General features: G+C 40.3%; 1 protein-coding gene across 1 annotated transcript in view; it reads left to right on the top strand.

Annotated features, from left to right (window-relative positions):
* Nucleotides 1-24233, top strand: part of LOC149450811 (pleckstrin homology domain-containing family A member 3-like) — a 62764-nt gene that overhangs the window by 16259 nt on the left and 22272 nt on the right. Inside the window, exons 2-4 of the mRNA XM_089691352.1 lie at nucleotides 6172-6288; nucleotides 9802-9957; nucleotides 18089-18225. Of these exons, the coding sequence (XP_089547478.1) occupies nucleotides 6172-6288; nucleotides 9802-9957; nucleotides 18089-18225 (410 nt within the window). The remainder of the gene's footprint in view (nucleotides 1-6171; nucleotides 6289-9801; nucleotides 9958-18088; nucleotides 18226-24233) is intronic.

Genomic DNA, 24233 nt, shown 5'->3' on the forward strand with positions numbered 1-24233 from the left:
ATAATCTCCTGTTATAATCTCCTGTTATAATCTCCTGTTATAATCTCCTGTTAGACTCCTGTTATAATCTCCTGTTAGACTCCTGTTATAATCTCTTGTTAGTCTCCTGTTATAATCTCTTGTTAGACTCCTGTTATAATCTCCTGTTAGACTCCTGTTATAATCTCCTGTTAGACTCCTGTTATAATCTCCTGTTAGACTCCTGTTATAATCTCCTGTTAGACTCCTGTTATAATCTCCTGTTAGACTCCTGTTATAATCTCCTGTTATAATCTCCTGTTAGACACCTGTTATAATCTCCTGTTATAATCTCCTGTTAGTCTCCTGTTATAATCTCTTGTTAGACTCCTGTTATAATCTCCTGTTAGACACCTGTTATAATCTCCTGTTATAATCTCCTGTTAGACTCCTGTTATAATCTCTTGTTAGTCTCCTGTTATAATCTCTTGTTAGTCTCCTGTTATAATCTCTTGTTAGACTCCTGTTATAATCTCCTGTTAGACTCCTGTTATAATCTCCTGTTAGTCTCCTGTTATAATCTCCTGTTAGTCTCCTGTTATAATCTCCTGTTAGTCTCCTGTTATAATCTCCTGTTAGTCTCCTGTTATAATCTCCTGTTAGTCTCCTGTTATAATCTCCTGTTAGACTCCTGTTATAATCTCCTGTTAGACTCCTGTTATAATCTCCTGTTAGACACCTGTTATAATCTCCTGTTAGTCTCCTGTTATAATCTCCTGTTAGTCTCCTGTTATAATCTCCTGTTAGACTCCTGTTATAATCTGTTATAATCTCCTGTTATAATCTCCTGTTAGACTCCTGCTATAATCTCTTGTTAGACTCCTGTTATAATCTCCTGTTATAATCTCCTGTTAGACTCCTGTTATAATCTCCTGTTAGACTCCTGTTATAATCTCCTGTTAGACTCCTGTTATAATCTCTTGTTAGTCTCCTGTTTTCCACTCCAGTTTTTAACTCCACTTATCAAATGTCCACTTGGTCAAAAAGTCCAAAATACAGGCAAGCTCAAACATGAGCAAGTTCAGAGTGAGCTCTACAGAAAAGTTATATAGGACCTGTATCACCTGTGACCAATTAACCCCTCTCCTTAATTAACAGACTGAAGGAAGACAAGGAAAGGAAGAAAAGAAATGCTATTTAAAAAGTGACAGAAAAAGTGATTTAAAATAGAAAAAGACCCAAAAGAAGAAAATAAAACAACTACAAGCACCAGCAGTCAAAAGTAACACTTTTTCACTCTCCACTCAAATTTCCCACTCTCTTTAGCTGTCAGCCAGCAAAAAATGCCAGACGTGAAGTGAAGGGAAATCTCCCCTATGGGACACAGATGGCAAAATTCAAAAACAGGCAAGGGCTATAACCCTCCCTTAAAATATCCAAAATGAATTTAAGACAAGGGTCAACATTTTCAGGGTACTACTTTGGCACAATTAACATTTGCAGATGTTTCTTATAAACATACCAACTCTTCCCTGTTTGAGTTCAGGGTTCAGAATCTTTACACACTGCTCAAAAAAATGAAAGGAACACTTTTTAATCAGAGTACAGCATCAAGTCAACTAAACTCCTGGGATGTTGATCTGGTCCTTTAAGTAGCAGAGGGGGTTGTTAATCAGTTTCAGCTGCTTTGGTGTTACTGAAATTAACTACAGGCGCACTAGATGGGCAACAATGAGACAACCTCCAAACAGGAATGCTTTTACAGGTTGAGGCCACTGACATTTTTTTCCCTCCATATCTTTTGTGACAGATTTTCACTAGTTTTGCATTTGACTAGGGTCAGTGTCACTGGTTGCATGAGGCGATACCTGGACCCTACAGAGATTGCACAGGCAGTCCAACTCCAGGATGGCACATCAATACGTGCCATTGGCAGAAAGTTTGCTGTGTTTCCCAGCACAGTCTCAAAAGCCTGGAGGAGATTCCAGGAGACAGGCAGTTACTCTAGGAGAGCTGGACAGGGCCGTAGAAGGTCCTTAACCCATCAGCAGGACTGGTATCTGCTCCTTTGTGCAAGGAGGAACAGGATGAGCACTGCCAGAGCCCTACAAAATGACCTCCAGCAGGCCACTGGTGTGAATGTCTCTGACCAAACAATCAGAAACAGACTTCATGAGGGTGGCCTGAGGGCCTGACATCCTCTAGTGGGCCCTGTGCTCACTGCCCGGTACCATAGAGCTCGATTGGCATTTGCCATTGAACACCAGAATTGGCAGGTCCGCCACTGGCACTGCTTTTCACAGATGAGAGCAGGTTCACCCTGAGCACATGTGACAGACGTGAAAGGGTCTGGAGAAGCCGTGGAGAATGTTATGCTGCCTGTAACAATGTTCAGCATGACCGTTTTGGTGGTGGGTCAGTGATGGTCTGGGGAAGCATATCCATGGAGGGACGCACAGACCTCTACAGGATAGACAATGGCACCCTGACTGCTATTAGGTATTGGGATGAAATCCTTGGACCCATTGTCAGACCCTACACTGGTGCAGTGGGTCCTGGGTTCCTCCTGGTACATGACAATGCCCACCCTCATGTGGTGAGAGTATACAGGCAGTTCCTGAAGGATGAAGGAACTGATACCATTGAATGGCCCCCACACTCGCCTGACCTAAATCCAATAGTCTGGGATATCATGTTTCGGTCCATCCGACGCCACTAGGTTGCACCTCAGGCAAACTACTGAGTACCATTTTGAGTTTCTGGAATGAAGTTTCAGCAAAATGGACTAGCCTACTGCATAATTTTTTCACTTTGATTTTCGGGGTGTCTTTGAATTCAGTTCTCTGTAGGCTAATAATTTTAATTTCTTTCAGATAATGGGGAATCCTTATGTTCCGAACACATTATCCAGTCCATATCAGTATAGATATCCAGCATGAGATTTTTTTCCTCATTGGGATCTGATGTGTTTTCAAAGTGTTCCTTTAAATATTTTGTGCAGTGTTAGATATTCACATACTGCCCTAGTGGTTTAAAAACAGACAGTGCCCTTATAACATACAAGAATATATAAACACCCTAAATCCACTGAATACACAGCCCTCTGAGTAATAATTCACCAGACAAATACCATTGCTTTATAACCTGTTCATGCAATTTGCAAATGTCAACATCTGGTTTGTTGGATAAGCTGCCTTGTTGACTTTATGGGAGAGCTACTTCACATGCACTTGGCTTCAGTGTATATTGGGGAATATATGTTGCTTTTGTGTAGAATTGCTTCCTTCTTTTATTATTTTAAAGACTAAAAATAACATTCTATTTCATCATATTTTTAATTAATTTTTATTAAGTATTGCAGTCAGAGAAATTAACTTTACCCTCCCCCCCCCCCTGCACTTTTTGCGCGCATAGGGGTGAGTGACTGTATTGAAATACAGATAACCTTTAGAGGGAATATTTACAGCATGCATGTAAAATAAGCACTTTATAATAAAAATACTCTAATGGCACCTTTTGATCTATGCGTGTGCATAGATGTGTGTTTTTTGTAGCAGGGTGAATAAAAATCGATGCTTTTTTTTTTTTTTAATTAAAAAATCTGACTTTTTTATTTAAATCAGATTGTTTTTATTTTTATCAAATTTATTGTAATAAAATTCTTTTGGAGTAAAAATCTATCTAGTTTTCTATTGAACCTCAGACCCATCTCCCTGCTCCCATTTACATCCAAACTCCTTGAACGCCTAGTCTACACCCGCCTAAGCTCTCACCTCAACGACAACAACCTCTTCGACCCCCTACAGTCCGGCTTCCGTCCCCTACACTCCATTGAAACTGCCTTACTGAAACTCTCCAACGACCTGCTAACCGCCAAAGCTAATGGCCACTATTCAATGCTCCTACTCCTTGACCTCTCTGCGGCCTTCGACACAGTCGACCACCCCCTCCACCTCAAAAACTACACTCCCTCGGACTCTCATCCTAATGCTACCACCTCCACCTCACTCCCCCTCTCTGTTGGGGTCCCTCAAGGCTCCGTCCTCAGGCCCCTTCTCTTCTCCATCTACACCTCCTCCCTTGGCCAACTCATACACTCTCACGGCTTCAACTACCACCTATATGTCGACGACACACAAATCTATCTCTCAACCCCCCACCTCACCCCCTCAGTCTCTGCCCGAATCACACACCTACTGAGGGACATATCTGACTGGATGTCACTCCACTTCCTTAAACTGAACCTCTCCAAGACCGAGTTTCTGGTCTTCCCCCCAGCCCGGACACCACCCCCCATTGACTTCTCCATCATGTCCAACAACGCCACCATCAAACCCGCCCCGCAGGCCAGAGTACTTGGTGTCATTCTGGACTCCAACCTATCCTTCCAGCCCCAAGTCCAATCTTTAACAAGCTTGTGCAGACTCCACCTCCGCAACATCGCCAAAATCCGCACGTTCCTAACCCCAGAAACCACTAAACAGCTCATCCACTTCCTCATCATATCACGACTCGATTACTGCAACTCCCTCCTTATTGGCCTGCCTCGCCGCTGGCTATCCCAGCTTCAGTCGATCCTGAATAAGGCTGCCAGACTCATTCACCTTTCCAACCGCTCCATCTCCGCCACCCCCCTCTGCCAATCCCTCCACTGGCTTCCGATTGCGCCATGGATCAAATTCAAAACCCTAACACTAACGTACAAAGCTGTCCACCATACTGCCCCGAACTACATCACTGACCTAATATCCAAGTACGACCCAGCACGCACACTCTGCTCCTCACAAGACCTCCTTCTCTCTAGTTCCCTGGTCTCCTCCTCCCATGCCCGCCTCCAGGACTTCTCCAGGGTGTCACCCATCCTCTGGAACTCCCTGCCCCAACCCAACAGATTATCACCTACTCTCCTCTCCTTTAGGCGCACCCTGAAAACCCATCTCTTCAGGGAAGCCTACCCCACCCCCTGCTAACTTGCCGACCTCCTCCACTCTTCCTACCACTCCATCCCCCACAGCTATCTCCTCCTGTGCCACTATCCCCTCCCTCCTAGATTGTAAGCTCGAAAGAGCAGGGCCCTCAATCCCCTCATGTTTTGCATTGTATTGTTATTGTTCTGTCACATGTTCTGTCCCCCTTTGTAATGTACAGCGCTGAGCGAACTATTGGCGCTTTATAAATACTGTATAATAATAATAATAATTGAAGATACATTAATAATTTAGTTTATTCAGCATAAAATGGAGCTTATTTATGTAGCATGAGGCTGTATATTCTGCAATATTTCCATTTTTGGTAAACTCATTCAATGAATCCAAGCTCTGCAAGCTGAGATAACATGCACTGCATTGATGCATTCACACACTTTTACAGTAACCATGAGAAAAACATGAAATAAAAGAATTTGAGTAGTTCTCCAGCTATGTGTGCTTAACTTAAAATCGGTTCTGATATCGCTGTTTCACTAACCTGACAGCTTATTATTCTAAACAGGAAACCTTCATTTGGTTTGAAAATATTAAAGATTGCAACTACCAGCAAGAATGAGTCGGATTCCTTACATTTAAAGAGCATCATAGATCCATCATAGCAGTGGCTGTTAGCGGGAACCACTCACCTGCTTCTGCCACGTCCCTCACCTTGTGTCACTGCCGAATCACCAGCCATCCCATTAAAGTGAATGGGACTGTCGGAGAGTCAACATCGGGTCAGAGGAGGAGCTCCTATGGGACAGAGATGACAGTTACTCTTTAAAAATTATGATTTAAATCGAGCCTTTTCACTAGTGATTTAAATCATGATTTAAATCAACTTGATTTAAATCAAATCCATACTGATTTGTGGTGTTAGGAAGGGGTGTTTTTTGCTTTAACATGCATTTGGGCAGCACAGTGGTTAAATGGTTAGCACTTCCACCTGGCAGTACTAGGGTCATTGGTTCGAATCCCAACCACGGCACCACCTGCCTGGAGTTTGCATGTTCTCCCTGTGCCTGCGTGGATTTCCTCCCACACTCCAAAAACATGCTGGTAGGTTAACTGGCTCCTGTCTAAATTAGCCCTAGTATGTGTATGTATGAATGTAAGTTAGAGACCTTACATTGTACACCCCTTGAGGGTTAGGGACTGATGTGAACGCACAATATATATATGTAAAGTGCTTCTTAAATTGACAGCACTATATAAGTACCTGAAATATGTTTTTTGTTCATTATAGGCTGGCAGCCACGTTACTTTGTATTGGATAGGGGCATTTTGTCTTACTATGACTCCCAGGATGATGTTGGAAAAGGAACTAAAGGAAGCATTAAAATGGCTGTGTGTGAAATCCGAGGTACATTTTTCATTTTTATTATTATCGATTTGTATATTGCTATAGTATTCGCATCTTCTGTATAGTAGTTCATGTGATGCTATATTGACTGAGGAAGGAACCTGACTGGTCCTGAACACTTGCATCTTTTATAACTTTAATTAGAGAAGAATGGGCATCAGTTGAGCCCCAAATTTTCCACATTAATTGATGGGTAACATGATACAAGATTCTACACTTTGAACATAGTAGTAACGTTAAGTCATACAGGAACTATAACTAAAACAATAACATTTTGACGTAGTTTACATGAAATGTGGAATCTTGACCAGAAAATATTACTTTTACCAATGTACAAGATCTGTCAGCATTAGATAAAAAAATCATAGCAATGGGAGACGTTTGAGCTATCCTAGAGATAGAGAATGGTGTCAGGGTCAGTAATATATTCCTCAATCTAAAATATTCATTTTAGGTAAATTTCCAAACCTTTGAGGATTTTTGCATGCCGTAGAGCACCAAGGAAGTAAAATGATTGCAAGGATTTCTGCAAACTTTATTGCACAGCCTTAGCTTCCTCTGTTTTAGAGAGAGTAACCTCCCTGGCGGTATTCCCGAGTGTAGCTCGGGGTAAAGTTTCAGTACCAAAAGCAGTAACCCTGAGCTACACTCAGACTTACCATGAGGCGCTGCTCCGGGATCTCTTCTTCACTTACCTTGTCCTGCGCTCCCACGATGTCCCTCCTGTAGTGTCCCCTGTAATGTCCTCTGGCGAATGTCGGCATCTGTCTTCTGGGTTCCGTCCCCTGCGACGTCGGGACATACGGGGGACGGAACGGCGGGAAATTTGAAAATGACAAAAAGTTACATTCACTAAATTCACTAAAATAACATAGTAAAACATTACTGTATCAAAGCATTTCACATACATTTTGTCCCGAGTGCTTTTTCCTGTGCCCTGCCTGCATATTTACTGTTCTTTCTGCCTGGAAAAGACCAGATAGAGAACAGCGATAGTAAATTATAACTACTTGCAGAATTGAGCGATAATGATTTGTGGGGAAATTCGTCATCAGACACTGAAAACAATTTTGCGACTTTGCTCAGTGATGTGCGAACTTGGTGCTATATTTCAAATTTCAGTGTTTTTGGTTTGATTATATTATTGAATTAAATTTATTATTATTATATTATTATTTTTTATGATTATTTATTAAATTATAATTAATGATTTCGTGTTTCACTTTTTAACATACCCGGGATGTTTACTAGACTCTTGTTCGGACAGATTTCAGTGAGTTATTCCTAAAAATTACAGGCCTACAATAAACAAAATACATATTTCCATGCAAAAAAATGTACCGCTTTGAGCACAGAAATATGGACATAATCAGACCGCTAGGGAGGTTAATGTAGATTTGCAAGCATTCATTGAATATGCTTTAATAAAAAAAAAAAGCTGCAGCCTCTGCATCTAAATCCTGAAATGTATCTATCAAAGATTAATCTCCTGTGGAAGGATATGGCTTTAATTTATTGTCAAAGTTCTGTGCAGACTTCTAGAAAAAGCTGTTAACTAACTTTGCTTGAAGGGTATAGGAATTCTGTGTTTGGTCATTTTAGCAAATCTCAGCAACTGCAGATTAAAATGCAAAGGAAGTTAAATAGCAGTGAATTTTAAAATGTGTTGTGTGGCAGCTATACATGTCATATCAGTTTTTGCAAAGGGAGAGTCTTACTTTCAAATATTCAGTAAATCAGGGCAAAAGCTGCCATGGATACTCATTTCTTCTTGGAAAAAAATCCCACATTTGTAATTCAAATGCCAGAGCTTGTCCTTTGACAGTTTGTTGGCAGGGGTGGGTATTGACACCAGGATGGGTGGAGCTTCAGGGCAGGTTCATGGCACAAGAATACGCTCTAGATCCATCCCGGATGCATTTCTGCTTAGGTGATTTTGATGAGTTCCGGTACATTTTTGTTGCATTTTGATGCGTTTCCAAATGCTTTTTTTCTTCTTTTTTTCCTTTTTTTTGCACTGTACTGGGGTCTAGTGCATTCCTAATGCATTCCAGTGCGTTTTGATGCGTTTTACCATATTCCAGTTTAGTCCAGTTCAGCAAAAATGCAACATGTTCTACTTTTTTTCTCTGGTACTGGAATACCCTAGAATTGATCACACTGGTGTAAACTATGCCACTGGAAACCATATAACCTATTTTCCATGCATTTTTGCAGAAAAAAAAAACACATTGGACTGCTTGTAGTGTAAACTTAAGGTAAAAGCAAAAAATATTCTGAACTGTGCCATGGATACCTCCAAATTGATAATCACAGTACAGCTGCTATCTCAATGATGTTAATACTACCTCAGAGTAAATAAAATATTTAGACAGCGCTATCACCTATAAATATACAATAAATAATTCATCAATAGTATAAATACATTCATAATAAAAAATTACAAGAAGACAATTTCATAACAAGTAAAGTGTTCAAGTGCTATATACAGTATATATATACTGCATAAAAATAATAAAGTCAATTTCACTCAAAGTGTCCAGTGCTCCAAATTCTGTTGTTAAAAAATCCCCAAAAACGTATGCAGCAATATCTTCTATTATCTCAATATTATAAAGTGTCCAGTGCAAGAAAAAACATTTTCTTAAATAAGGGGAAAAGTGCTTCTATAGTGTAAAACCATACTAGTCTTTATTAAAAACATCACACCAAACACTTACATTAAATAGTGCCATAACTGACACTAGTATAGAACACCCCTTGAAGACCTTGGGGGGCGAAACGTGTAGGGCGGAGCTTTGGACATGACCATCATTTATGCCAGGTTCAGGCCGGAAGTGCAGCTGAAGCTGATCTGGTTAATGAGATATCACATCCTATACTAGTGTCGGTTATAGTACTATTTAATGTAAGTGTTTGGTGCTATGTTTTTAATAAGATTAGTATGGTTTTACACTATGGAAGCTCTCTTCCTTCTTCTGTCTGGTTCGGTCTCGTGATGCACTGAGGGAGAGTGTTGGGTTGATGCTGCTATGCTCTTCAGTAGGCTGCAGTGATTCCAAGTTCTGGTGATCCCAGGAGCCTAAAACTGACAGAATTTAAAGCTCCATACACTGTCTAGGCCCAGGATCCAATATGAATCCACAGGGATTGCTATAAAGCTGACACCACATGGTGCCTGCACCTCATCACTGTTGTTTCCTTGGGAAAGTTTTAGGCCCGGTAACTATAACTAACCCATAAAGCTTAGATGTGACTTCTACATTGTGGTCAGACACATTTAGACTTGTGATTTCAAGCACATACCCAACAGCTCCAGATATGTTCCTACCCTAAGTAAGGGATCTAATGAGGTTCTCAATAGGTAGTGACATTATAGGCTTGAAGTAACTTTTTGACAGATTGAAGCAGAAGGAGAGTTGTATGAAATATGCTTACTTTAAAATTGTATGTATGGTCCTTCACCCTTGTCCTGTGTTATCTGACTGAAGCAGCTCTTACTATCCCTTACAGTGCACCAGGCTGACAGCTGCCGAATGGATCTCTTTATACCAAGAGAGCAGTGCTTCTACTTACGTGCGGAGAGTGCAGCTGAAAGGCAGAGATGGCTGGTGGCCCTGGGTTCTTCCAAAGCCTGTCTTGGAGATATCACCACCCATCAAGCAAAAGGCATGTAAGGACATCTGTTCAGGATAGAATGAAAAAAATGATGATTACTTATGTGTACTCTGATTCAAGACACAATAAATAAAGACTAAATGCCTATGAAATTGCCCCCCTTTGACCCACTGATACCTTTCTGGAGATACCCCACCACCACTCCTTCTGCCACAGGCATCACCAAAAAAACCTGGTGTTGGCTGACATCATCCTCACTGTCACATGCTATTGGTGGCAAGACCTGAGCACTGTCACATTGGAGGAGGTCACATGCTCTAATCCCCAGAAGCAGCAAGTGTTTTTGCAGGAGTGGTGTGGGAGGTAAGTTTCAGCGGGTCAAGTTGTTTTTTTACAAACACTGTCAGCTTGTCCTGATTGGGCAAAGTTACAGTGTTTACTGTCATGTGGTCCACCTCGGTGTCCATCCAGACTCCAATCCTAAATTTACCTGTTAAGGTGACAAAAAATATGTTGTATCTTTTAATACATGTAACTATATTTTATTATGTTTTAAACTGTAAATTGTGAAGCAACCAACACTTTTTAAGGTAGACAAGTAGCCTGTGATGCTGTGCTGGCAATCTATTTGTATATGACACACTTAAGACATTTTGGCATAGAGCAAGCTGTAACACTACTTGTCCCAGAGAACAAGAGGACCAGCCAAGTTATTGCATGGATTGGGGACCTAGGATTTAAGAAGAATGCAACCCTGTGAGAAGACCAGTCAATAGTTAGAGCGCCTAATTTGTATGGTAGCACATGGGAAAGTTTGCTAGCACTGGAAGCCCAAAGGCAGAGGATCAACTTGACAGAAGGCTATCATTTTCAGTAGGAAAGGATGGCAGTGGCAGCCCGCACATTTATTTTATGACAGGTTTGCTTTAACCGAAGGCCCATTCTCTATATCTGCACATTGCTTTGGAGTCTTAATTCACCACTGGCTTAGGCTATTCTTTCATATGTTAAACTATTATAAAAGTGAGAGCATAGTTGCCCCCCATGCCACATAGTAATACTTAGACTAGAACTAAGTGGGTGAGTTTAATCTCTTGCTAATGAGTAAGTAAGTAAACAAACTAATATTAAGACTGAACTTCAGCCCAGCAATTATTCAGGTTCCTCTCTTGTACTGAATTTGCTTACTCTGATTTTACTGCACACTGAGTTGATTTTACTGCATGCTGTGAGCTTCTCAGTGTGCATTAGAAACTGAAGCAAGTCAGCCAGACTGGAAAATGTCCACATCATCTATCTCTTCCTCCTCCAACCTTACTATCCTTAGCCTGAAAAAAGAACCCTAACCTCAAAAGCTAATGGGGCTTTAAAGGTACCATACCCTACCAATACAAATGAAGTGAAAACAGTAAATAAAAAAGAAACCCTTTTATTAGGTTATTTTTCCACCCATCGGTGGAAAAAGTTAGTCAGACATGGACACAAAAAGGCATATGATTAAAATCAACAAAGGGTGGCTATAGTAGTCGATGGCCGCTGCCCAAGACGTAAAAAACGTTACAGGCATTGGCAATGGCAAATTACAACCACTAACTTAGAGCAAGGTAGACTCAACTGTACAAATAGTATATGAAATGGAAATGGTTATCAGTGTAAATATATACATATATAGACAGAAAACACCCAACCATATGACATAAAAGGTGTTGATGAAACTGGTAATACAGTAGCCACTTGAAACCATGAGAAATGCTTTGAATTATAGATTCCATCGCGTTTCGTGGGATAAAACCCACTTCTTCAGGGAAAAAGGGAAAAACACGAATATCTGAATGATTCAAAGAAAAGGAAAACAAAAACAAACCAAAAACATATAATCAATAAATGATATTGAACAAGTGCATATACAGTATATACAACAAAACAAAATATAAACAAACAAAACAGCAGCAATTACCAGTCGATGATATCAGCACACTCTGAGATAGCTCCTGCTAGATATAGATCAATGGTATCTGGGTGAACAGGAAGAAGCCTCCAATGACCACAAGGAAGGGTCATCAATCAAAGCAGGGTTCAAATATATCTGAAGACTTGTGGAAACCAAGTCAACATTCTGGGGGATCACACAATATAATTAAATTAAAAAAGAGAGAAAAAATATAAAAACTATAACAAGATGATAACAATCACCCCCCCCCCCCCACACACACACACAATCCCCAATACCTACTCCCCAAAATTGGTCAAGAAGAATTTAAATCTAAGAGGTGGACAAAAACAAGCGGGGGGGGAGGGAGAAAAAAACGAAAAAAGTTTTTTTTATATGAACAAAAAGATATATTGTAAATGAGATCCCCTGAGTAATAGGTAAACAATCACAAGCAGAAGTATAAAAGTCATAATCCATCCAGATACATACAATTCAGAACAAGAATACAATGGCCAAAGTGAGAGGAAATCCCTCAAACCAGAACTAATGCCCTATTTATCACTGCTCTGATGTCAACCCAAAATTTGGGATTTTCTTCTGCTTTAAACATTCGATGATAATGGTAAACAGGACAAATAGAGAGGATGAATCTCCCTAAAGAGGGGCACAAACAGTATAAAAAATTTACAGGTGTTCTAATCCCTCTCCAATTTGCCCAAAACTAGAAAAAAAAAATAAAAAAAGTTTGTCCTTAGTTATACTCTAACTTCCTTAAGGAGCTAGCCATGATTTACCTGCGTTACATATATAAGTACAGAGACAGAGTGATGACATCACTGTGTCTAAAATAAAGAATGTAATGACAGAAGGGTTTTATTAAAAAAATTAATTAGCATGTTTTTGGAATAACGGATGAAATGAGGAATGAGAACAACAAAATAAAAGCATATTTAAAAAAAAATATTTAATGTTTCAGAGTTGATTCCCACATGTGCGCTGCGGATTGAAGCTCAGGTTTCATGTCAGGTTTCAGCAGATCATGTTAGGTTTACATCAGGTTCAGGACAGGATTATGTTAGGATTTTATCCTGTTCACATATGTGCAGTTTAGAAATGGTTCCCATAGAAGTCAGTAGCCCATAATCTGCACCTGAACCAGACCGCACTGCTCAGAAATCATACATGACTCTTTTTCAAATCGCACTGAATCTGCACTGCCAATGCACCGGACATATGTGAACAGGCACCATAGGAAGCAATGTTATTTCACATGTCATGCAGATTGGATGCGGTTCAGACCGCATGCAGATTGGATGCAGTTCAGACCGCATCCAATCCGCATATATGGGAACCGGCACTTAAATATGTAAGTCCATGACACCAATAAAAAACATATACCGTTTGGGGTCTGCCAACCACAATTTAGTTGAAAAAAACTACATTTCTCAATAATGGCTGTTAGTTGCACTTGCAGAAAGCATGTGTTTAATGTGATTTGCTAAAGCAGAAATGTCCTGCATAACCGCATCATCCCCTAAATTATATTTCACATTTGAATACATGTCGGCAGACTAAATGATCCACTTTTTGGTTTATCTTTTGGGATCTGATCATGAATGAAATCCTTGTGACTGAGATCCCTGCTGTAACAGTTTATACAGTAATTAGTGTCTAGCTGTTTTTGGAACATTGCTTAAGTTTACATTAAAGAGTAGTGGGGAGAGTAAAGCTGGTCATAGATGGCCAATGGAAAAAAAAATGCGTTCTCCCATCCATACAATCAAGGAGGATCCTTCCTGCTGCACTGTTGTATTCAAACAACGGGGACTCTGCTCCCTTCAGAATACACTGATCAGCACTGCAGCCGGTTGACTACAGGCACTGATTGAATGAGAATTTTCCTAAATTACTGTTCAAGAGAAGCCAATCATTAGATCAACTTTTCTCAAACAGGAATGGCCATAGACGGATCATAATTCAGTTGGGTCCTGCTATGTCCAGCTCAACAGAGGAGAGAAGGGAGTCCCCTTAGTCATCCCACCAATAATCACATATCACTAAACTAACAACATTGGTTGGACTGATGCTTTAACTGACATTAATGCAAATTAATTTTGCTGTCTGTGTCCTTTCAGGGAAATTTCCCTTTACTTCTTGTCTTGAGACACAGCAGGAAGTAAGAGGATATCTATTAAAAGTGAGGGGATAAATTCTTTAAGACAGTTGTCACCGAGTTACCCTTTTAGATGATCTCCCCTTACCTTGTGGTTCTATAACTCAAAAAAATTTGTATTATCCATAATTTTCTGTACCAAAAACAATGGTCATCAGGTCCAAAAGAGAGCCTAAACCTCTCCACTAGGGAAATCATAGCAATGAAATCTGACATGTGTTCTAACACTTCCTTAGCATATCCCAGCAGCCAATAAAAAAAAGGTGGACAGAAATATGTCTGTGCATCCACATGACAATCAGTCAATCCTCTTTTCATTAACCTGCATTAAAAAAAGTTTTCATTTAAAACTGAAAATGAAGCAATGTAATGCTTACAGTGAGGATAGCCAACCTCCTGAGATGTTCAGTGTTTCATCCAGACATAGCTGTACTGTATCTGAGTTCTATGTACTCCCTTTTGTCTGTAATCTGGTGTGCCCTGAACACTGCCACTGGTGATCTTGCTTGCTACCTTTCACTTACAAAAAGCCTCATATGAAAATCATTAGTAATATTATATACCTTAGATTGTACACCCCTTGAGGGTTAGGGACTGATGTGAATGTACTATATATATACAGTCATGGCCGAAATTGTTGGCACCCTTGATATTTCTCCAGGAAATCATGTATTTCTCACGAAACGTATTGCATTAACACATGTTTTGCTATACACATGTTTATTCCCTTTGTGTGTATTGGGACAAAACAAAAAAAGGGAGGAAAGAAAGCAAATTCGACATAATGTCACACAAACCTCCAAAAATGGGCTGGACAAAAGTATTGGCACCCTTTCACAACTGCGGATAAATAAGAATGTTACAAGCATGTGATGCTCCTGTAAACTCACCTGGGGCAAGTAACAGGTGTGGGCAATATAGAAATCACACCTGAAAGCAGATAAAAAGGAGAGACGTTCACTTAACCTTTGCATTGTGTGTCTGTCTGTGCCACACTAAGCATGGACAACAGAAAGAGGAGACGAGAACTGTCTGAGGACCTGAGAACCAAAATTGTGGCAAAATATCAACAATCTCAAGGTTACAAGTCCATCTCCAGAGAACTAGATTTGCCTTTGTCCACAGTGCGCAACATTATCAAGAAGTTTGCAACCCATGGCACTGTAGCTAATCTCCCTGGTCGTGGACGGATGAGGAAAATTGATGAAAGATTGCAACGCAGAATAGTCCGGATGGTGGATAAGCAGCCCCAAACATGTTCCAAAGACATTCAAGCTGTCCTGCAGGCTCAGGGAGCATCAGTGTCAGCGCGAACTATCCGTCGACATTTAAATGAAATGAAACGCTATGGCAGGAGACCCAGGAGGACCCCACTGCTGACACAGAGACATAAAAAAGCAAGACTACAGTTTGCCAAAATGTACTTGAGTAAGCCAAAAGCCTTCTGGGAAAACGTCTTGTGGACAGATGAGACCAAGATAGAGCTTTTCGGTAAAGCACATCATTCTACTGTTTACCGAAAACGGAATGAGGCCTACAAAGAACAAAACACAGTACCTACGGTAAAATATGGTGGAGGTTCAATGATGTTTTGGGGTTGTTTTGCTGCCTCTGGCACTGGGTGCCTTGACTGTGTGCAAGGCATCATGAAATCTGAGGATTACCAAAGGATTTTGGGTCGCACTGTAGGGCCCAGTGTCAGAAAGCTGGGTTTGCGTCCAAGATCCTGGGTCTTCCAGCAGGACAATGACCCCAAACATACGTCAAAAAGCACTCAGAAATGGATGGCAAAGAAGCGCTGGAGAGTTCTGAAGTGGCCAGCAATGAGCCCAGATCTAAATCCCATTGAACACCTGTGGAGAGATCTTAAAATTGCTGTTGGGAAAAGGTGTCCTTCCAATAAGAGAGACCTGGAGCTGTTTGCAAAGGAAGAGTGGTCCAAAATTCCGGGTGAGAGGTGTCAGAAGCTTATTGATGGTTATAGGAAGCGACTGATTTCAGTTATGTTTTCCAAAGGGTGTGCAACCAAATATTAAGTTAAGGGTGCCAATACTTTTGTCCAGCCCATTTTTGGGGTTTTGTGTGACATTATGTCATATTTGCTTTTCTGCCTCTGTTTTATATTTGTTCCAATACATACAAAGGGAATAAACATGTGTATAGCAAAACATGTGTTAATGCAATACCTTTTTTGTGTGAAATACTTGATTTTCAGGAAAAATATCAAGGGTGCCAACAATTTCGGCCATGACTGTATATATATATATATATATATGTAAAGCGCTGTGTAAATTGACAGCACTATATAAGTACCTGAAATAAATAAATAACTATGTTCCTATCAGCTTCCAATATGTGTCAAACCTACCCTGAAAGTTTAGATGTGACAGAAGCAGGGAGAAAAGAAATGACATAACGCAGACTTCATCAAATAGGTCCTACGAACCTTGTCAGGTGGAGTACATAGAACGTAGATTCAGGTGAAGGGTACCCCTTCTAATGTTAAGCCTGGCTGCAGTGTGTTCAAATGCATGAATAGCACACAGACTGGATTCACTTGTTGCCTGGAATTGTTTTTGCTGTTATCTGATTAGTTGCAAGGTGCAGTACAGACCAATTAGAGATCAGTTCTTGTCAGTGCATTGAAGCCAGACAACCGGTAAAATATTTCTGATTGGTTGCTGTTTGGTACTAACTGTGATTACAATTGTACAATATTAATCAATCTTTAAGAAGACCTGAATGTAGTATGTACATCCGTACGTACACTTTTTTTTTAATCTGTACAAGAAGACATATACTTGGCTGACTTAAAGTGTTACTAAAACCCACAACAGTAAAATCAGTCTGTATATGCATTAAATCACTCTTGATATACTCACTGTGAAACCTAAGGGGTTAATCCTCTGCATTGTGTAAAAAGGCTGTTTGATCCTAACTTCTCTGTTCCTCCCCTTCTTCCAGTGTCTCTCTCTTTTCTCTTGATAAGACATATGTGGGGACACTCTGTACATGCTCAGTTTGGTGTGTATTGCTTGAGAGTTTTTTTTTTTTTTCTTGGGAGAGTGCATGTGATCAGCACAGGGCCAATCAGGCCAATCAGGTTACGGGTTCTGCATCCTCCTAGAGCAGAAAGAAAACCCCTCCTACAAGCTTTAACCTGTGCTCTGCTGAACACTGGTAGAAGTCACAAGACTGCTATATACTGCTGATGAGAAAAGGTATTAAGCACTTTATATTTACTAAAATAATTGCATTTCCATGTTCTGTGTACTATGGGAGACCAGATTGAGTGAATGCAGGGCCCTGGGCAGGGCCGCTGTTAGAAACCACGCAACCCCATACAGCCAACTTGCCAGGGCTCCCCACCCCCAGAAAAACAGTGTACTATGAATGAACACAGTGAGTGATTGGTACCAGTTACTCATTGTGTTCATTCAGGAAAGGAAGGGGCTGGTAAATGTGACTTATTTACTGCTCCCTTTCTCCACTCTCCATCCTGAAGGATCTTATTATGTGCTTGCAGCTGCTGGTGGGACGGAGAGGAGAGAAGTCGGCAGCACTGCGGGGGTGGATGCACACAGGGGAAACTGGCAGGGTGAAACGTATGGTGCATAGATAGGGTGATGGGTGCAGCGGGGGGGGGGGGGGACAATTACTGGAACCAATCCCCTATATGGCTCTCTCTCTGCAGCAGCTGAAAGCAAGCAGAAGGGAGAGGAGAAGAAGCCAGCCTTCAGCTGCCGCAGGCAGAGCCATACAGGGGATTGGTTCCAGTAATTGCCCCTTCCGCCATCCTGATCACCTTTCCTGCCCCCATCCGATTCACCCAGCTGCCTGTGCCCCCTCCTGGCCTGGGCCCCGTACAAGAGGACTGGTGGTACCCCCTTATCCTCAGCCCTGGTCTTGGGTTTAGTATCACTTTAACAGAGCAGTTTTATTAAGAGTAATGTTTTAGTAAAGTGTATGCTGTATTTTCTGTAGTATCTCTACATGGACTGTTAAACAACTTTGATCACTCCATGTTACAGTGATGTATTTTTATGTACCTGCTAATGAAAATGTACCTTCTCTAGAAATGATTTCAGACAGTGAATCCCTGGAACGGAAACTGTCAGAGCTTCGGCTGTTCTGTGATCTTCTTATGGAACAAGTGATGGAAGTAAAAGGAGCAGTGGATGCAGATGATCCTGGAGAACCTCCCAACAAGGAGGTAAAGTAACTATAACAATCCAAAAACATTGCACACAAGGCATATCCAAGGACATAGTGGCTAGATCCCTCTTGCATGATGCAAAAGTTAATTGAGTGTCTCAGTAGATTTGTATTGTGGATTAATCAAATCTACATGTTTCACCACCATAGTTTATCAGGTAGGGCAGTCCAAACGAAACCATTCAATCTGAAAATTTAAAGTGGACCTGAATTTAAAAAGATTAAGATTTGCTCTTATAGGAAACATCTAGAAATATTAATTGTACCCTAAAGAATGTAACCTCAGTCAGGAATTCCTCCTGAAAGATAGCATAACTCTTATGTTGTCCACTTCTAACAGCTATACAGTGTATCTGCAGTGTGAGATCACCTAAGGTACTGCTCCTTCTTTTGATTGAGATTTGGTGATGTCACTACGGTGCTGCTCACTGTTCTCCTTGCTGGAGAGAAAGCTCTCCCTTAGGATCTACAAACAAGCATCTTCCTGCTTCTGCTTCATCAGTTTTGTGGATCTGTGCTTTCTGAACCTCTGCTTCTCGAGCATTCCTTCACCAGTCATCATATCACCAGCCATTAGGGGGGCAGCCCTGACATAAGGAAGCAAATCCTTCTCCTATGCTGAGATGACTACCTCCACACGAAGAATAAGAGCAGAACAAGGCAGTAATGGAATTCTTGCAACAGCCAGAGTGAAGCTGTGGAATTCTGTGCCAGACACGTACATTTTCACAGAAACTAATTCAAAACTTTGTATTTTGTGAACCTTATTAGTGTGCTAATCAGAGACAATGGCAGGTAGACATTAGCAAACAGTCCAACCGATCTTGTTTTCCTTTGACCATAGAACATTGTTATCCAATGACTAGTCTTGTTTCTTGGCTGGGAGAAAATCAATCCCATAATATTAACCCCCTTCACATGAGGATGGCATAAAATGACCCAGAGTGATTGTAAATAATCTCTAGACAGTTTGTTCACTCCCTGATCCTCCTGAAACTGCGGTCAGTTTTTAAGGTTTTTAAGATTGATTTATTACAGGTAGCTGTGCCATCAAATGTTTTCTAGGATTTTTTTTTTAATGAGATCTCTTCTGAATGCTGTTTGCGCTGTAGATGGGTACTCATAGTTTCTGCTGGTGTAGAGGATTATAGTTCAGTTACGTACCAAATTGGTTGATATAGCCAGGAAACGCATGTTCACAATGAGTACGAAGAGGTCTGGTCAAATAAAAGTGGTGAAAGTAGAGTACTTTCTATGAGAGGCTATACCTCTAACATGCCTTCCCTTGGTTGGACATTGACTCCATACTGCAGTCAGATTTTATGAAAATTATATTTCAGGTCTATAAATGAACACATGAATAACTTTGATAGGTGTCAGAGTCACTGCACAGTTCTGTCTGTGTGTGGTGTAAAATTGTCTAGATAGTTACTTCCTACTTCACCAGTCAAAGTTACTGCAGCGAACTTGTGCTTTTTAGACTACATTTGTGTCACAGAACAGGTTTTGCATGTTGACTGACCTCTGTACATTATATGTAATTTAATCACTTAACATGGCTAGTAGATTTGAGGAGAAAGATGGAGCTCTTAACTATTCATTGGAGGCTACATTGATATTTGTCTAGTGTAACAGAAGTAACTTTAAATCCATTGCATTGTATTGTGTAGCTTGTTAACCACTTCCCATCCAGCCGTTGTATATAAACAGCCAGACGATGGCAGTGCAGGGGCTGGTGGCCGTTTTATAAACGGCCTCCCCGCCCCCTGCTTGTGCGCGCTCCCTGGGAGGACGCAGCACCGTGATCCGGTGCCCGCTTTGTCCTCCGAACACAGTGGAACACCGATCGTCGTACGGGATCTCTGTGCGAGGTCCCGATCATATGATCACTGATTGGCCAATCAGTGATCACATGCAGAGTAGTAAGCAAGATGTCACTTCTGACATCATTGCTTACTACGTGTGAAATCTGTAAGGCTATTCACAACAGCCTTGTACCATGTGACAAGCTGTGACCAATCACAGCTCACACAGTATTTCTCAATGACTTCAAAAATGCAGCCAGAGAGAAGGAGAAATGATTGCTTTTACAGCCTTTATGGGTGTAAAAGCAATCAGTAAAAAAAAAAATCTTCATCACTCCCCACAAGTAGTACAGTGTCACCATGGTGACACTGTACTGCTAGGGTGACAGTATGTTAAAAAAAAAAAAAAACATAAATAATAATATACAAAAATAAAATAAAAATGTAAAAAAATTGTTTTTAAAATGATAATTTTTGGTTATAAACTAATTTGGGTTTTTTTTTTTTATAAAAAGATAACCGAATACATTTTGACCAAGACTTATGATTAAATATTATTTATTTGCAAAATGTTATAAGAAAACACCTTTTTTCAAAAATTTTGGACTTTTTTATTTATATAGCAAAAAAATAAACATCCCAGTGGTGAATAAATACCACCAAAATAAATCTTTATCTGTCTCAAAAAAATGCTAAAATATTCATATGGGTACAGTGTTGCATGTCCGCGCAATTGCCATTCAAAGTGTGATAGCGCTGAAATCTGAAAATTGGTCTAGACAGGAAGGGGGTAAAAGTGTCCAGACTTGAAGTGGTTAAAGATCACTGCATGTGTGTAAATTATTTTATATTTAGCCCTGGTTCACACTGATGCGAATTGTCATGTGATTGGACCATTCAAATCGCATGACAAATTGCATCCAATGATTGGCAATGGAACCGTTCTAATCGGTGCGACTCAGAATTGCACCGATTATCAAAGTGATTCCTGCACTGCTTTTGCCGATTTGGGGTGCGACTTGCATAGACATCTGTGCATGAATTGTGCATGACTTCAAGTGAAGTTGCAGAATTTCAAAGTCGGATCCAGTGTGAATCAGGGCTAACAGTACATTTCTTTTTAGAGATTAGATTAGAAGGCTATTGCTTCCAATTCCACAAAATATTGCTACCTTGTGACGGAACTTTGAATGAACATTGCATGTGTCTGTATATGTTACATAAGTACGTTTTGCTGGCTATATTATCAGTGTATGCATGGGCTTCTAGTTCATCATTAAATAGTTAGTTTACTGTTAACTGAAATGAGTATAGCAAATGGATAAATTACCTACCTGCTGCCTCTTACTTGGGGGCTCTGATGACAATATTTTTGAACCCCAATTTCTAGGTCTGAAGCTATTAGATGGGAGTTCCACTCTTTTTCTTCCTGTTGAATCTTTACATATATTTCTAATTACAGATAATTCAGCATTGAGGGATTGAGACTCCATAATAGGGAGTGGTTTACGGAAGTCGGATTCAGCCCAGCACTAGCCACTTGTAGCTAAAATATCAGTTTTAGGTGCACTGATCAATTAAAGCTGAAATCAAGCACACCATTTAGTCCAATGATGTATCCATTATAAAGAATGATAAATGTAATTTTATGTTCAACTAGCATGGATGTGTCATTATGTGCATTTAATGTAATTCCAGGCAGCACTCTTAAGTCAGACAGGCTCTCATGCAGTACGCAGTGCTATCAGTCTAACACTAGAAACATGCTTACAGGATGTAAGACCACAGGGATGTTCTTATCTGTGTGCTGCTACTCCTCTTTGTCCATGTAGCCGTTATGGGGGAAGGGGTGAATAACATGAGGTCACGGACCTGGCTGTGCTGTCTGCTAAATGTGTATGGATAGCTGAAAAAAATAAGAAATCCTTTAGGCAACTAAAGCAATTCACATAAATTGTGTTTTAAGCAGTCTGTCTGTAGCTTGCTTTAAATAACCATGAGAATGTGTTTTTTGTACTGTCCTCCCCACCCCCTCACGCTGCAGGGGTTAAATGTTCGTTAAGTCAAGTGGATAAGGAATAAAGTGTAATACTTTACATACATGGCCATATACTATACAATTTGTTTGTACAATTTTCCTTTAGAATTACCAAAACCATATAATATGGGGTCAAACATGCATCATACACAATTGGGGGAATCAGTGGTGGAGAAGGATCTGGGGGTTCTGGTAGATCACAAGCTTAATAATGTCATGCAATGCCAAGCTGCGGTTTGTAAAGCGAGCAAAATCCTCTCTTGTATTAAAAGAGGTATAGACTCCAGAGACAGATATCATATTACCCCTGTACAAATTATTAGTAAGACCTCATCTGGAATATGCAGTTCAGTTTTGGGCACCAATTCACAAAAAGAACATTGGAGAACTGGAGAAAGTACAGAGAAGGGCAACCAAACTGATAAGAGGCATAGAGGAGATCAGCTATGAGGAAAGATTAGAGGAACTGAATTTATTCTCTCTTGAGAAGAGGAGATTAAGGGGGGATATGATCAACATGTATAAATACATCAGTGGTTCATATAGTGAACTCGGTGTAGAGTTATTCATCCTGAGGTCATCACAGAGGACAAGGGGGCACTCTTTACGTCTGGAGGAAAAGAAATTTAATCTCCAAACACAGAAAGGTTTCTTCACAGTGAGAGCTGTGAAAATGTGGAATAGACTCCCTCAAGAGTTGGTTCTGGCGAGCTCAGTGGATTGCTTTAAAAATGGCCTGGATTGTTTCTTAGATACACAGAATATAACTGGTTACTAACATTTATAAGTAAAGTTGATCCAGGGAATATCCAATTGCCTCTCAGGGGATCAGGAAGGATTTTTTTTCCCAGCAGGAGCAAATTGGATCATTCTTTACTGGAGTTTTTTTTTGCCTTCCTCTGGAACAACTGTGGGTATAGGATTATAACTTTTTTTTTTCCTATGGTTGAACTGGATGAACTTTTGTCTTTTTTCAGCCAGACTAACTATGTAACTATGTAAACCTAAACACTTTCAATTTGTGTGAAATCAGGCAGGCCCTTTCCCTACATAGTTGAAGGAAAGTGAATTGAGAATTGTATAATATATGGCCAGCTTTTGCTTACTCCTTTCTCCAGCAGGCTTCCTGCATCCCCAGAAGCCTCTGCTCTGGGCTGTGGTCACAATAATGACATCAGCAACTACAATGCAGGGCCAATAACCAAAGTGAGGTGTAAGGTAATTATTACATCTTATTCCTCATCTGTTAGAGTTAACACATATTTAATCCTTGCCATGCAATAATTCCTGGAGTTTGGCTTTAAAGTATGTGTAAACCCAATTACTAAAATCACATATAAGCTTTAATGTGTTCTTTTCACTTGGTGATCATGCAAATACCACACTTCCTTTCTCCTAATGTGTACGTTTATTATTCTCCACTGCATCTAGGAGAGGCCAGGTATGGTTGTCACACAGGCTGGACTTCAAACATGTCTGCCTTTGTTTTGTCTACATTACATGGTGGATTGATGGGACTAGTAGTTCACCCAATAAAGACACTGTCTGTGCTTTCTTGTATGCTCACCAGAAGTGACAAGGGCACGTCATTTCTGGCAAGATCAACAGATATTTGCTGTACTTGCTGAAAATGGCCTAAAAAATAAAAACCACTGCAGTCATCACTTCTAAGGACTGGAAAGCTGCTGTTTTAACACACATAACACAGGCATTTTCCACTATTGTCACCATCAGGAAACCTTCCCTTGCCATTTAGGCATTGCTGGTGCAAGGAAATCGGCAGCACTGGGATGCAACAAAGAAAGAAATAAAAGGGAAAACAATTAAAAAAAGCATGGCAAGTATTTATGATACACTACTTCAGGAGACTACTGTAAATGCAATCCAGTTAGGGTTTACATAATGCTGAGCTGTCTTCTTACATCAGCACTCACAATGTAATAGCTGGCAAGCTGGCTGTAATTTGCTGTAAGGCTTAAGATATAAACTGACTTACTGAACAGGTTTTCTTTGGAACTCTTGGAGAAAGTTTCAGGAAATATATTTACATTCTGAAAAATGGTTACAGATCTTGTGTAATTTTAGCACACTTCTTCTAAGCAATGTGAGTTACTTTGACATGTTAACTTAAAGTGGAACTTCACAACATTATTAAATAGATAG

This window comes from Staurois parvus, unplaced genomic scaffold (assembly GCF_062004578.1).
Source record: "Staurois parvus isolate SC_StPar_1 unplaced genomic scaffold, SC_StPar_1.0 ptg000562l, whole genome shotgun sequence".
NCBI classification, from domain to species: domain Eukaryota; kingdom Metazoa; phylum Chordata; class Amphibia; order Anura; family Ranidae; genus Staurois; species Staurois parvus.